This window comes from Cydia splendana, chromosome 5 (assembly GCF_910591565.1).
Source record: "Cydia splendana chromosome 5, ilCydSple1.2, whole genome shotgun sequence".
NCBI classification, from domain to species: domain Eukaryota; kingdom Metazoa; phylum Arthropoda; class Insecta; order Lepidoptera; family Tortricidae; genus Cydia; species Cydia splendana.
In genome coordinates, this window is record NC_085964.1 from 13,797,082 (window position 1) to 13,812,702 (window position 15,621).

General features: G+C 39.9%; 2 protein-coding genes across 2 annotated transcripts in view; one reads left to right on the forward strand and one right to left on the reverse strand.

Annotated features, from left to right (window-relative positions):
• The window catches only part of LOC134790812 (probable NADH dehydrogenase [ubiquinone] iron-sulfur protein 6, mitochondrial), a 90,745-nt gene that overhangs the window by 26,447 nt on the left and 48,677 nt on the right, over positions 1-15,621 (reverse strand). The gene's annotated exons all lie outside the window — the stretch shown is intronic.
• LOC134790788 (E3 ubiquitin-protein ligase Su(dx)) overlaps positions 1-15,621 on the forward strand; it is a 33,471-nt gene that overhangs the window by 8,276 nt on the left and 9,574 nt on the right. The window contains exons 6-12 of the mRNA XM_063761721.1: positions 8,465-8,649; positions 9,257-9,425; positions 9,896-10,016; positions 12,922-13,181; positions 13,311-13,604; positions 14,408-14,908; positions 15,449-15,544. Of these exons, the coding sequence (XP_063617791.1) occupies positions 8,465-8,649; positions 9,257-9,425; positions 9,896-10,016; positions 12,922-13,181; positions 13,311-13,604; positions 14,408-14,908; positions 15,449-15,544 (1,626 nt within the window). The remainder of the gene's footprint in view (positions 1-8,464; positions 8,650-9,256; positions 9,426-9,895; positions 10,017-12,921; positions 13,182-13,310; positions 13,605-14,407; positions 14,909-15,448; positions 15,545-15,621) is intronic.

The following is a 15,621-nucleotide window of genomic DNA, read 5'->3' on the forward strand; positions in this document are numbered from 1 at the left end:
TAAAAACCCGTAGGGATCGGATCAAAAACTAAGTACTTAAGTCCGACTCACGCCACAGATTATACAATAGTTCTTACGAACAGATACTTATCTCTCAAACAAAACGCAAATACCTACCGTTTTGATACCTACACAAAAATACAATGGAGTGACCTTCAACGCGCCGCTCCCCGCACCGCGCGTACCGGCACAACGCTAGGGTTGCTGACGCTTAGAAATGCTAAATAAATACCCACTTAAACAGAGGAGTGACATAAAAGGAAAGCTAAATCTTAAATTATACCTAATATTCCGATTATGCTTTAGTGTTTGCGAAATAGTCATTTTAAAAGGTCATATGTCCCTGCAGTAACCGCAGTGCCGCAGCGCCGTTTTATAAACCGCGCAATAATCCCAGCAAGAATTAGTTTTAAAACTTCGTGTAATTTAAAACCAGATAGAGATTAATGTTACATAGTAAAGAAAAATAATAGAAACCCTATGAATAAAGGTAATTAATTATAAGTTAACCAGAGCAAAAATGAGTAGGCACTTTCCGGTGTAAACTTACTGTCGTTAAAATAAACATTTACCAAAATAAATTAAAAATTTACTACCTATTTCAAATAGATAGATATCTAAATCTATACATTTGTCACACATATTAAACATTACATGTTTAATTAAAGAAATTCAATAGTAGGTAGGTACCTACTACCCGCGCGATTCGAACTTTAAGATATCGCGCCGTTAGACATTCACTAGATATGAAATAGTAAAGATATGTGACGTTCCACGGCAAAAGGTACCTTATGGCGGCTGGCGCTTACGCTTATTATTATCGCCACTCCAATATTCAGTCGGGGCAATGGTACCTTTTGCCGTGGAACGTCACATATCTTTACTATTTCTTATCTAGTGCATCTCTAATTCATTTCCCGAATCCCGCCGTACGTGTAACTATCGTAAAAATTGACAGTGCGGCGCGCGGTGACGTGCGTACGTGAGCGCGTGTGGCAACCAACTGGCTTGCTTTTCTACCGTGAACGGGAGCAGATTCGTAGGTATTAATCCGAGCTCGCGCAGAGAGTTCCATAGGCCTGCTCACGCTTAGCTCCACATTTCTAATAGGTTTTCCTGTCATCTATAGGTAAAGAGCTAATATGTGTATTTTTTTCATAATAAAAAGACCCAGTAGTTTCGGAGATAAGGGTAATGTTAATTTTTTGCCTGTTTTCTTAAATAACTTCTAAACTATTTATTTTAAAATTATGAAAAAAATATATTTGAGATTCTAATTCTAAAATGAGCCCCTTCATTTGATATATAACAAAGATATAGTTTTTTTTTCTTCTATTTATCATTCATCTCATAAGTGACCCCTTTATTTAAATTTATATTACATATTTACTTTACATGTATGTCTTTGGGTTATAGACAAATTTCAACTTATTAGTCCAGTAGTTTCGGAGCAAATAGGCTGTGACAGACGGACAGCCAGACACACGAGTGATCCTATAAGGGTTCAGTTTTATTCCTTTTGAGGTACGGAACCCTAAAAATAATGATTATAATAAGTTTTTCACCTTATGCCCATGTGGCGGTAGCAAAACAGCCAAGCCACATATTTTGACTAAGGTGTAGAGTTAGTGAAGGGGCTTGTAGAGTTTGAAGCTTGGCTCGACAAGAGATCTGATAACTTTTTAACAGTGCGAGTCTTATGGTTTCGTCTTAGCAACATTTTACATGAAAATGTTTTTGGTGGGATAATTTTTTACAGTATAAATATTTATTCGTAACAGTTAGTATTATCTTTTAACATGATTTTTACTGTACATCTGGGCCCTATTTCACCAACGTGACAGGTGCGACATTTGTCGACATCACTGTTACTGACGTCACAGGCCTTTATTACAGGCTACGGTAACCGCTTACCATCAGACGAGCGGTGTGGTTGTTTGCCACCAACCAGTGTTGGGCGTAATTAATTACTCGTGTAATTTAATTACTAATTTAATTACATGTAATTAAAATGTTTGTAATTTAATTACATACAATTAATTTTTCTGTGTAATTTGCAATTGTGATTACATTAATTAGTAATTAAATTACTCAATTACTTTTCATTTACCTTTTTAATAATATGCAAATATGAACAAATTTACTTGTAGTAATTATAAAGAAAAACTTTTATGAATTCCATTATACGCTGGATAACGTTATAACATATTTTTTATCCCTGGAATCATACCTTTACAGGGTACTATGTGACAAACCACGTTGAATATGGCGGTCGGCGCTTACGTCGCGTAGCACCGCATTAGTATTGGGGCGCCGGTAATAATGACGTAAGCGCCGACCTAAGGTGCCTTTCGGGTTGGACTGTAGCAAAGGGGGGGCTGGGACTTGGACAATTGTCACAAGAAATACGACAGTTGTCACGAAATTCCGACACAGAACTCATTTACTGTCAAGAATTACTGAAAGTTCTTTGAAATCTTGTGTCAATTGTCATCATTATCATCATAAACATCACAAGAAAGATACCTGTTTTTTGCCGATATAATAAAGTTTTTTTTAATAATACAATGATAGTGACAAACAGGAATAAGGCCCGTCCGATGGTAAGCTATAACCGTAGCCCATGGATGCCTGTGACGTCAGCAACAATGAGACTTGTCGAATTGTCGCACCTGTCACGTTGGTGAAATAGGGCCCTGGTGCTACATTACGACACCGGTGCTATAATAAGCACATTAAAACACTCCCTTTGGCCGTGTTTTAAAATTCGTCATTCGTTGCAAAAATTCTATTTTTCGCACTTCTATCGTAAATAACTACCTATGTATTAATAAAAAAAATTACCTATAAAAGTAAGTAGTTACTGCCTTTAAAAAGTATAAGTGTCTAAATGTTATTAGACTTTTTGATTCTTTAAAACGTCTTTAGGTCAATAAAGCAAGTGAAAAATTATTAGAGTTAGACCAAGAAAAGTCTGCAGCGATTTGGACAGCCCACGCAGTGAAGGTGTTTTTTATAAGTCATAATTTCATAGAAGTTTCTTCAAATCGGCCTTATTAATGAGAGATTAAAAATATTCAAAATTATCTTAAAATATTTTAATCTATTATTTCATCTCATACGTTCAATAAGGCCCGGGACTGGACCTTTTTACCTGCACTGACAGTGGATCTTCTTAGCAACAAGTACAAATTCAGAATAATAGGGAGCAACTGCTATTTTTGAATGCTGGGCCTTGTTACCCGCCGGGCCTCATATGCCTGCACCCACGGGCGTATTTTGAAATTTGGCGCCCCGGGCCAATACGTTTCGTCGCCCCAGAAGTTAAGGAAGAAAAATAAAATGCAATCCCCCAGGGCCGGCATGCCGCCCCTGGGGGTTGGCATATGCCGCCCTTGGAGGTTGGCGCCCCGGGCCATGGCCCGGATGGCCCTAGGGTAAATACGCCCCTGCCTGCACCTCACCTACCTTATTTATTTGTTTTACAAGGGGAAAATTTGTTGATTAATCGTGCTAATATTGATACCCAAACAAGCGAAACATTCTAAAATTGAACCACAAGCGTAGCAAGTGGTTCGTAAAGTTGAATCTCGAGCGTAGTGAAGGTTTCAAGGAACGAGGGTTAAATAAAATTTTCACTACATCAGCTCGTAAAGGCCCTCTTGATTGTTCGAAACGGATAAGAAGAGTGGCATTTAATTTGATGCAAATTTTGAGTTGTTTCCGTAGGTATACTCGTAAAGCTCAGTTGGTTGGTAAAATTGACTTTAAAATGATAAATATTGAATAACGTTAGTTTGAAATTGATTTAAATGATAAAGTAAATATTATCGGAGATATATATATCGGATATCGCTCCTAAACAAAAAATATATGTCGCTAGTCATTTATAACCTAAAAGCGCCAAATTACGCAAAATTATATTGAAATGACACCTGTCTATTGAATTTGAAGAATACTTTAACAAGGGTGGTTATCTGTATGACAATGCACCTAAAATAATTTTCAAATGTATCTATTATTTCTATACTTAACACGATAACGAATTCTACGTAAACCAAACCGCGGGCAATCCCTAGTACATATAGAAATAAATAAGTGTAGGTAAGTTTCCATTAGTGTACCTACTATTAACAATATAACTATTTACCATTGATAATAATTTTATAAACGTTTTGCGTATTTTTTACGGGCACCGCGCTAATCGCTAGCTCGCCACCGTCGATCGCTGCCTCCTGCCACGGCGCACAGCGCCGCGCGCGAAAACGCCGCGCGTTTGAAATGTAACTCAATATAAGCGCGGAATGCATACTTACGTATCAGTATTTAGTGTCGCCGTGATTTTATATTTCTAATATTTTGTGTGGGAACTAAGATCTTTATTATGACCGTGTAATATTAACTCTACAAACTTAAATTCAATATTGGCTATACTGCTTAACCAGAAATCAATATCTAGACAAGCACATTGTCTACATTTCTAACTTTTTACAAGTATACTAAGTTGATAGATAATATCGTAATTTTACAATATCAGCTACTTTAATTCTTTATTGACAAAGTAATTCGTGTTTTTACGTTCACCAGATAGCAGCTGTTCCAGATTTCTAAAAACCGAATATTGTGAATAAATTAAAGTTTTATTGAACATGTTACAGTTTTTTGTAACTTTAATTTTATATTTACATAGTTATTTAGCAAAATTGAAATATTTAAATATGGCCGAACGCTCCACCTATAATTTTCTAATATTTTACATAAATGTTATTTAACATGCATGCAATAACATATCAAAAAAGAAAAAACTTTAATGTTATCAAAACCCATTTTTGTTCCACCGCTGGTCTATATAGTAGTAGTGGTAGTAGTAGTAGTGTAGTGGTGGTCTGGCGTAAGGAGCGCCACCGCCAGAAAGGCGATCTACTTCTCCACCAACACTCTACTGTCGGCGGTCAGAGAGTGGGACGCCAGTCTGCTGCACGAGCGATGGAGGGCCTACCACAAGCCTGTCGTATCGGGGTCGGGGTGACCCGAGACTCCGGTCCTTATAATTAATTGTTGTGTTTGTGTACGTCTTTAATTTAATTTAATTTAATCATAATATTTTATTATGTAATTAGTTTTAAATGTTTTAATCACATATGGATTCACATTCTGGAATAAATTAATTTCATTCATTCATTCATTCATTCATAGTTAAGTTGGGAGCCCATACATTAAAAATACCCAATTGCAGTTTGGTATAAGAAATCTTAATTCAATAATTACAGTCGACTAGTAGAAAAAATGAGTTTTGGCCGTTATCAGCAGTACCGTCTTTACCATAAGGACACACGAAGCCCGTGCCCAGGGCCCCCATCCTCAGGGGGCCCCGAAGGACAGTCAGTAACAGTATATTTGATTACTCATACTAAGTAGAAGATCATAGTAGAAAAATGTTAGTTTAATTTGCTTTCTTTACATTCCAAAATATTGTGTGCCCAAGGGCCCCAGCATAGTTTAAGATAGCCCTGGTTATCAGACAATTTATGAAATAAATTTCCTGACGAATGTATTACAAATAAAGGGGTATATATAGGTAACGTGGGGGCTATTGGTGACCGGTCGACATCAAATGTACCGTATGATTGTTTGCCATCATTGAGGTATTTAAAAAAAACCGGCGGTTATTGGTTTACTGTAATATAAAGAAACATTTTCTGCTGCTTTTTTTATAATTTTAGGCCAACTATTTTCGGAGATAAATGGGGGGAAAAATACACTTATTACCAATTTTTTCCCCCGGGTTCCGTTTTTTTTTCCTTTTGAAGTACGAAACGCTAAAAAGGTGATTTATAGTTAGTTATTCAATGCAACCAGCACGTTTCATAAGTAACCTTTTGCGTTAGTCAACCTTGAAAACGTCAAGGTCAATAGCGTTCAATAAATAACGTGAAATGTGACGCACAGGTAACAACCTAATTAGCTACATACACTTTCCTTCACGGCCTTTATTATTGTGTTCTGAGCTTTATTTTTATCATTGCTGTAGTTTTGTTTTGCAATGGGTAGATAAGATATGAGATTTTAATAGGTACTTACCTATAATAATGACGGGATTTTAGAGAGATAGATAGAGATTTTTATTTGCATAATATATACCTGGGGCCTATTGCATAACAAACTACAACTAATATTACAAGCGCAACTCCTTATTTAATAAGTGACATTAGAAAAGGAGTTCCGCTTGTAATATTAGTTGTAGTTTGTTATGCAATAGGCCCCAGGTATTTTATACATAATAGTAGTTTATGTAACTGCTACATAATGAAAGGCATTAAAATACGAGTGTGGGTTTATGAAACGAATGAAATGAGTTTCATAATAGTATCACGCGAGTGTTTTAATGCCTAATTATGTACAGTTACATACACTGCTTTATCTACACACATATTATAAACTTTCTATGATATATTCACTAACCTCATATACTTAGCCTACTTTGCTCTCTGGCGGAACTCGCGGATATGAGATGGCATCTCCGAAATATCTTTATCGCACATTTTACACGAAACTTTTGTTATAGTTACTTTAAAAACAACAAAACAAATTATTTTTTACTTACAAACTAATTAAAAGATAAACTTTACTGTACGTCAAATGGCGGCAAATGAAAACTTTTTTCACGCACGTCACGCATCCATGTTTTTTTTTAATGGGGTTGGCAACTGTCAAAGGTTTGCATAGATGGCGGCATCATAGCTTGCCCCTTTTTCTATGAGGTTTGGCTTAAAGGGCTGGCATCCAGGGTATTAAAAAAACAAAAATTTGACACTATAGGCCTGATGACAAATTTTGAAATCCCTTTTATTATTGTCGGTACACTTGTATTGGTTCCTAAAAACACAATATTTCAGCTATACTCATAAGATTTAACATAAATAATTGCATTTTATTATAGCTAGTTTAAAACTCGCACGACATTTGTGACGTCACCATTTAGTTGGTGGTATGGTGGTAGACATTGTTTACATACTTACAGTTACGAATTTCCCTTGAATCCTAATGATATTGTTAATTCAGCACCATATATTACGATTAGGGATGATAAATACATTACAAAAATGTATCACAATAACTCATTTTACACAAAAACTCTCACACGGTTGCAATTTAAGATGAATTATTTAGATACATGTAAATTTTGAGTGAAAAGGTTTTACTTTTTAATTTTTCATTTTTTCTAGTTACGACAGCCAACATGGCAATGATAGTTCCATTCAGCCAAATAATTAAAAAAGTTTGTTGGTGAAATATCGTATTATTTAGCATTTTATTTAGATAATAACAAATATATATCTCCTTTATATCGTGTCATAATATTTTTTGGACGTAATAAATGTTTAGTGGCGAAATAACATTTTTTTTGCACCTTCGAACTCTTTGGTGAGAACGTATGAATTTTGGTCAATGAGGTTGTCTATGTTGCTCTAAGAAATATCGTATGGATTGATGACGTCACTGTTTGGAACGCTTCTGATTGGCGTTTCAATAATAATGGCCAATTGGAGAATTTTGCAGTTTTATTTTATTGAATATATTAATAATCCTTCAGTTTATACTGAGATTGGGCCATTTTTTAGAATCATATTAACATATATGTTTCTTTGAAACCATTATTTCCGTGATTCTTTGTTACTTGCAACAGGCCTATTCTAGGGATTGACAGGGCAAGTTATGATGGCGCCATCTGCTAAAAACTTCCACCGGCCAACCCCATTCAGAGACAAACTAGAGTCGGGGTCAATTACCATATCGTCCGATACCAACTTACATGCGAGATTTGTCAATATTGTATGCAAATTGTCATTTGATTTCGAATAAAACGTCATCTCGACTTTAGATATTAGAATAGGGGTCAAATCAAATTGCTTTTTTTTTCAGAGATGTTCGAAATTTGAATGCATTACCAAATCGATTTTGATATAGTAATGAAGCTATTACTACATTTTCACAGATAAGAAATTTGCTGTAACAAAACAGTTTATCGTAATGTGGGCCATTATTTACGGATTTTGAAGGCATCATAGACAGTTTATGATATGTGTGTAGATAAACATACATATGGACCCTGAAAAGGGTGTGTAAGTCACTTAACGACTGTAGGTACAGAATATGTAGTGCATAATCCTTTACCATCGTATTTTCTCGGAAACGCAATATAAATATAAAATAAACTAGTCGGCATATAGTCCCATAATAGGTACCTAAGCAAAATAGAACTGGTGTTCTGTGGGTACTATATGATAAGATACACATATATTATAGATAAACACTCAAATACATAATAGAAAACAATCATAACTGAGGAGCGTAATTAACATAAAAATAAGGCCTTACCAGGATTTGAGCCCAATGGGTCTCCAGCTTCGTAGGCAGTTAGGCAGGGTGACTGGTTATTTAGTACATGTGGGTATTGTTATAGCCACCACCCGGGCCGCCTCCTATGAGCAACGGTGCATTGCACCCGGCGGCGACGGCAGACGGCGCGGGGCCGTCGCACGCCGAGCCGCCCGCCGCCGACACTCCGCCCGCACCCGCGCCCGCCGGTGCGCCCGAGGAGCCGCTACCAGGCGGCTGGGAGATGCGATACGACGTCTACGGTCGAAGGTGGGTCCTCACTGCCTGCTATGAGCATTGCAACTTGCGGTTGCGGACGGCGAGGGTCCATCGCACGCCGACTATTTGTTATTTACAGTACAGAATTCCTAAAAATTTTGACGACCTCAAATGGCTCAAATCTAGGAATAAGTATCCGATATAAAGTTGTAATTAATGTATATTTGGAACGTTAGCGTTAGTAGCAGAAATAGCCAAGCGGGAGAGGTATTAAAAATGCGCTGACCACAACTTTGTTACTTAGAGAATAAGAACGGTGTGTACACTTCTGCTACTGTCTGTTCCTTATTAATCTTCGTCCAACAGCCACGCAGCAACGTAACAGCCATGAACCAAAACGCGTGGCATCTTCATTGTTCAAATCTAGCGCTTTACCACACACATGAATGCTAGAAAATTGTTTAGAATAGTATTAGACCGCGGACTCGACAGCGGGGCATTGCGAGTGGCGTCTAAATGAAGCCAGCGGTGGCGCGCTCCCGTCGCTCATACAGCCCCGCTACCCGCTGGAGTTGACTTCGCGGCCTTATTGCTAGGCCACGCAACTGCGCAACAGGAGGAATCTCACTTGCTGATTAATGTAATTGGTGTGATACAGATACTACGTGGACCACAACACTCGGTCGACGTCGTGGGAGCGGCCGCAGCCGCTGCCGCCGGGCTGGGAGGTGCGACGCGACGCGCGCGGCCGCGTGTACTACGTCGACCACAACACGCGCACCACCACCTGGCAGCGCCCCGACACCGAGCGGCTTGCGCGCTTCCAGGTAACAAAAGACGCCATCTTTGACGCCGCTGCAGCAAGTGTGCGAGACTGCGCTATGCACGTGCATGGCGAATATAGCGATGTCCCGCTTGCACACCGGAGCGCCTGTCTAATGTTTATGACTCAGGGGATGTTGACTGATTGATAAGAAAGTTTTATGATTGATCGGGAGATCGATCTGTTTCTCGGTTTCAGCTAGGGCAAAAAAATCTTGTATCCATCCGGCTGTTCCCCGCAGGTCGGCGCATTTCTCAACTAATTCTCGTTAAATTTTGTGAGCAGGTTCGATAATATGGTTTTCTTTTTGTCGATTCAAATTTGGAAAATCGGGAGTCATATAGGTATTTATTAAGTTTTAAGCTATGCAAAAAAAAAATAGAAAATAGGTAAACTAAAACTACACTAATAATTATTCAAGGAAACAGGATTCCAAAGTAGATTTACTGAAATTAATAATCGTTATCGTTGCAGCACTGGCGCGGCGAGCGCCGCCACGTGGTGGCGCAGGGCAACCAGCGGTTCCTGTACCCGCACCCGCAGCCGCCGCATCCGCCGCACCAGCAACAGGACGAAACACACGAGCCGCAACCCGGTACGTCAATATTCTTCTCAGTTTTAGGGTTCCGTAGCTCAAAAGGAAAAAACGGAACCCTTATAGGATCACTCGTGCGTCTGTCTGTCCGTCTATCACAGCCCATTTTCTCTAAAAGTACTGGACCAATTAAGTTGAAATTTGGTACTCATATGTAAATTCGTGACCCAAAGACAGACATCTTACGTAAACAAATGAATTTTTCTCAAAAATGGACGGCAAAGTCGACTTTGCCGTTTAAAAAATAGGTTGCGAAGCGCGTAGTTTATGGTCAGTCAAAAATTAAAAAGTTAAAAACATTGCAGTCTCGATTTTGGGACTGCAATGTTGCATACAAATTCCATTATTTGTCGAGTTCCAAACTTTTTAAAAGTTGAAATGGCCATATCAAATGAAGGCACAGGCCCATTAAACAGCCAAACAGATGATTAGTACCGCGACTATTTAGCTGTCTCAAATAGGTTGGCGTATTTTCGGCAGAAAAATACACTTCTATTTTTTTATTAAAAAAATAAAAAGGCGGCAAAGCTAATTTTTTCAATTGTTTCTACTTTTTTCTGTGAAAATATATACGTAAGAAAGTTGCTTTTGTAAAATATTTCTATGATATTTATATTTCTTGCACCATTTTTGAGAAAAGCACTATATATGACTCGGCTGGAAGGCTACTTGCTGGCTTCGGATTCAATTAAACGGACTCCCAAGGTCGTCCGTTTAAAACGAATCCTCAGCCTGCAAGTAGCTACTTCCGAGCCTCGACAATAATGTACTATTAAACACTTTTGGGCGGTAATACATTCTTAAAAATTGGGTAATGTAACCCTTGGAACACGAGTCCGTCTCGCACTTAGCCGGTTTTTGTTGACGGCAAAATCACGAACGCTGATTTCGTATTATCCATCGAACATTGACACTTGAGGTGCTGCGCGCAGCGGCGGCTTAGGGTGGTATTCTACCTGTTCATTTTGTTTGTCCAATGTCATTGCGTCTCACTCTCTCATTAAGCAAAATGTGAGACGCAATACACATTGGACCAATTTATTGGACAGATGGAATACCGCCCTAAGCTAAGTAGTTACGTCCAAAACAGTGCCACATCACATACGCTGTTTTTTAGCAGCAGTGGCATGCATTAGTGTAAGGCCTGAATGGACGCTCGGAGCGGAGCGTTCGGCGTCCATTCAGGACTGTTTTTCTGCTGCGTTACCGTACAAAATGTAACTTTTATCTGATCATGTTGTTAATTTTAATGTGTTAATTAGGGGTTAAATACTTATGGATCTAATATTGCCCGGGTGAAAACAAAAAAAGTAAAAAAAATCAACATGGTTTTTGACAAATCGATTTTTCTTTGCTAGAGAGTCTAGGGGCACGAAATTAGAGTACTAAAAGTTGATTCACCCAAAGACGTGTTTTATGAACGTTTATAATTCATATCACGCGACACTCATATTTCGCGTTATCGAATATTATCTTATCTACTATCTAAATTACCTACTATTTTGCCGTGTGTGCGAAATCGATTTGCATATTCATTACTTACGTACATTTTTGAGGTTTTTAATTTTATTAATACCTAAATGATTACCACCATTTGTGACGTTATTTATGGTCATGAAGTATAGGTATCTATTGATTTGTTTAAAAATAATTAAATTCTTTACCAATATGCATAGGACGCGCTTTCGATAAAAATCTATTCTATATTCGTGTCTATGTCGTATAATTATGAGTGTTTGTTGTTCCACAATTATTATAAAAGTACATATTCTATGTATACTTAAGTAGGTATACATTTGCCACCGACTTGAATGTTATAGATTTTATTATAAATATTTTGGAAAAACCCATTTAGCTTCAACGGAAAACAAAACATTAAAACAATTCCAATTTAGTAATCTATGAAGGCAAGTCATACTGTCGGCTTATTACATGTGTTTTCCTTAATTAGAAATATGCCCCAAATTATCCTTAACCTAGTGGTGCTGTGTCGTTCGCTGCATGCAAAATTCGGTTGCAATCTTATACTGCATTCGCGATTCAGCTGAACCCAAAAGCGGTGCGGTCTTTTTAACCTTTTGAACGCTTGAACGCCACAGACGGCAATTCACGTCAACGAAAAATCGTGACAACGACGCCAAAGACGGCATTTGACGTCGATCGTTTTTTAGGTTTTAGGTTGGCATTTTTAGGTTGGTTTTTAACCCCACTTTTAGGTTGGCATTATTTATTCACAAAACTAAATTTTACTCCCGTGGCGTCAGTGGCACGGCAAATGGATGCGCCGTTTGGCGTTGAAAAGGTTAAAGAAACGTTAAAATTATGGAGTATGCCAACTACTAGAACAATAATAGTAATAGTTGCTGCAATATGAATTGATCCTTTAGTAAGGTACTATGAGACCTTACCTTTAGCAAAGGAGGATAAATTATAAACGGAAAAGGAAACGTTAAACTTAAGTATGCTACTAAGAAGAATAAAAGTTCGTAGGTGCTGCAATACGAAACGAACCGATTCTTTAGCAAAGGAGCAGGCCATAGGCCGTATTACAGTTCCATTACATATAGTTAAACCAAGAAAAGTCTGCAGCGATTTTGATAGTCCACGCAGTGCAAGTGTTATTTTTATGTCATATTTTCATATAAGTTTGACGTTTAAAATAACACTTGCATTGCGTGGGCTATCAAAATCGCTGCAGACTTTTCTTGGTCTAACTCGCTATTTACCCAGACGAGTAAGAACGAGACGGCATCATGAAACGTTATACGATTTCAAGTTCACTTGGTCATTTACATACACAGCATACACTGATATATACATGGTTAATACCCCGCATCGAATAGTACGTATTTATCATGAACCGGCCTATAGAAGATTTGAGCAATTTTCTGTATTTGATCTGAAGGTCGAGTCAGCCTCCCGGGCCCCCCGCCGGAGAGCCTGGCGGCGGCGGCGCGCGCGGGCCCCGCGGCGGCGGGGGTGGGGGTGGGGGTGGGGGGAGCGCCCGGCCCGGCCGCGCCGCAGCCGCAGCCGCAGCCCTCCGCGGCCGACGACGCGCTCGGCGCGCTGCCGGCCGGCTGGGAGCGCCGAGTGCAGCCCGACGGCCGCGTCTACTACGTCAACCACAAGAACCGCACCACGCAGTGGGAGGACCCCAGGACGCAGGTGACACCCCACATTAATTAATCTAGCCCGAGTTGTTGCACACTCGTAACAGTGTTTTGTATTTGTACCGAATTGTTTTTGCAAAGGGTTCATGAACGCGTTAATTATATAAGGTACTCGTCGTTCTAGGGCCAGGAGGTGAGCGCGCTGGAGGAGGCGCTGCCGGGCGGCTGGGAGATCCGCTTCACGGAGGAGGGCACGCGGTACTTCGTGGACCACAACACGCGCACCACCACGTTCCAGGACCCGCGGCCGGGCGCGCCCAAGGGCCCGCAGGGCGCGTACGGCGTGCCGCGCGCCTACGAGCGCTCCTTCCGCTGGAAGCTCAGCCAGTTCCGCTACCTCTGCCAGAGCAACGCGCTGCCCAGCCACATCAAGATCACGCTCTCGAGGCAGACGCTCTTCGAGGATTCCTATCACCAGGTGACACATGTCTTCCGATCGAACTGACTATTGCTCTGCAATTGATTGGTTCCTTTCAAAAAAGTACTCGGAGCCTATTGAGTAATAAAATACAAGCTAATACTATCTGTGACTTTACACAAAATACAATAGGCCCCAGAAATTACGAGTATATTTGTCGTGTAACTCTTTTTACGAAATGAGTACACCTTCAAAGTAATGTACAGCTGCTGGGTGCACACTTAAATCTGGTCTGGGATACTTTACGTCTACAAGACAATATTATTTTTAAAAATAATAAGAAGGGTCCCAGTATAAATTCTTCTTCTTCGTTACATTCTTGACAGAGTGGTCGTGGCCATTATGTAGACTTTTGAGCGACTCGTTTAACGACACGTCGCCATTCCTCCCGTAGAGCTGCTTTCCGTGAGCATTCGCTTACTGTGGCCGACACTGGCTTTGATTTGGTAGGTCCATCACATTGGCGATCTTTCTCTAGCCCTGTCACCTCCCACTCTTCCTTGCACAACTAGACGCTCTATGGATGTTTCGTCTTGCCGAGACACGTGTCCAAAGAAGTTGGAATTCTCAACTTCTTTGGACACGTGTCCCAGTATAAATGCTTTTCAGTAAAAGTATAAATGAAGGCATGAGTATGGGGAGGGGAGGCTTCTGTAAAAAAATTGCTGTAAAAGCCAATCGAAAGTAGGCGCCTACATGGTCAACATCACACTTAGCATGGAAGGGTCAAGTAAATAAACCATTATTCAGGGGTTCCCAATCTTTCCTGCATTATATTATAACCTTAAATATTTATCTTTCAGATAATGAGGCTCCCCGCGTATGAGCTCCGCCGACGACTGTACATAATATTCCGCGGCGAGGAGGGGCTCGACTACGGCGGCGTCAGTCGGGAGTGGTTCTTCCTGCTCTCGCACGAGGTGCTCAACCCCATGTACTGCCTGTTCGAGTACGCCAACAAGAACAACTACAGTCTGCAGATAAACCCCGCCAGCTACGTCAACCCCGACCACCTTCTCTACTTCAAATTCATAGGCAGATTTATCGCCATGGCCCTGTACCACGGCAGATTTATTTATTCCGGTTTCACGATGCCTTTCTACAAGAGAATGTTAAATAAGAAACTGACGATGAAAGACATTGAATCGATCGATCCAGAGTTCTACAATTCGCTGGTCTGGATTAGGGATAACAATATTGACGAATGTGGCCTTGAAATGTGGTTCAGCGTGGATTTCGAAGTGTTGGGCCAGGTGATACACCACGAACTCAAGCCCAGCGGAGATAAAGAACGAGTATCTGAAGTGAGTTGATTATTCTTTCTATAGCATGTTATGAGGCGGCATCAGTTGGCCTCGGCTGGGCGGAGCTGGAAGAGGCCGCGCTGGACCGCGAAGAATGGAAATCCCTTCTGAGAGCCCTATGTCCCTGATGAGGGATAACAGGATATCATCATCATCATAGCATGTTATATGGCTAAAAAGCCTACAAGTTTTATAAGGGTTTATTCAGCCTTGGTTATATTAAAAATGTAGGCGGTTTAGGATACTGATTGTGTGCTATTTGGGCATGTATAATATTTGTTACCATTTTAACCTTTTGGACGCCAATGACCGATATATCCGCACCGCAAGTCCAACGCCAAAAACGGATTAATCGGTCACAGACCACAGAGCAACATAGACCTCCGTGCATATGCATAAAGTTCAATTTCAGTTTTGACACTTCGGTGACGTGGCGTTCAAGTGACAGCTTTTGTGTTTGACACGGCGTCGACCACAAAATCGTCGGCTAAATGTGACCTTTTCAAAGTAGACCGGACTATGTAATTTTTTTATTTACAGTCAAACAAAGAGCAGTACCTACAGCTGGTCACGCAGTGGCGCATGACACGGGGCATCGAAGAACAGACGACTGCATTCCTTGACGGATTTAACGAGGTATTATTGTTTGCAAGCCGTTTTTGTATGTTTATAGTTGATACTATAAATCGAACTTTCTTATTAATTATAAAATG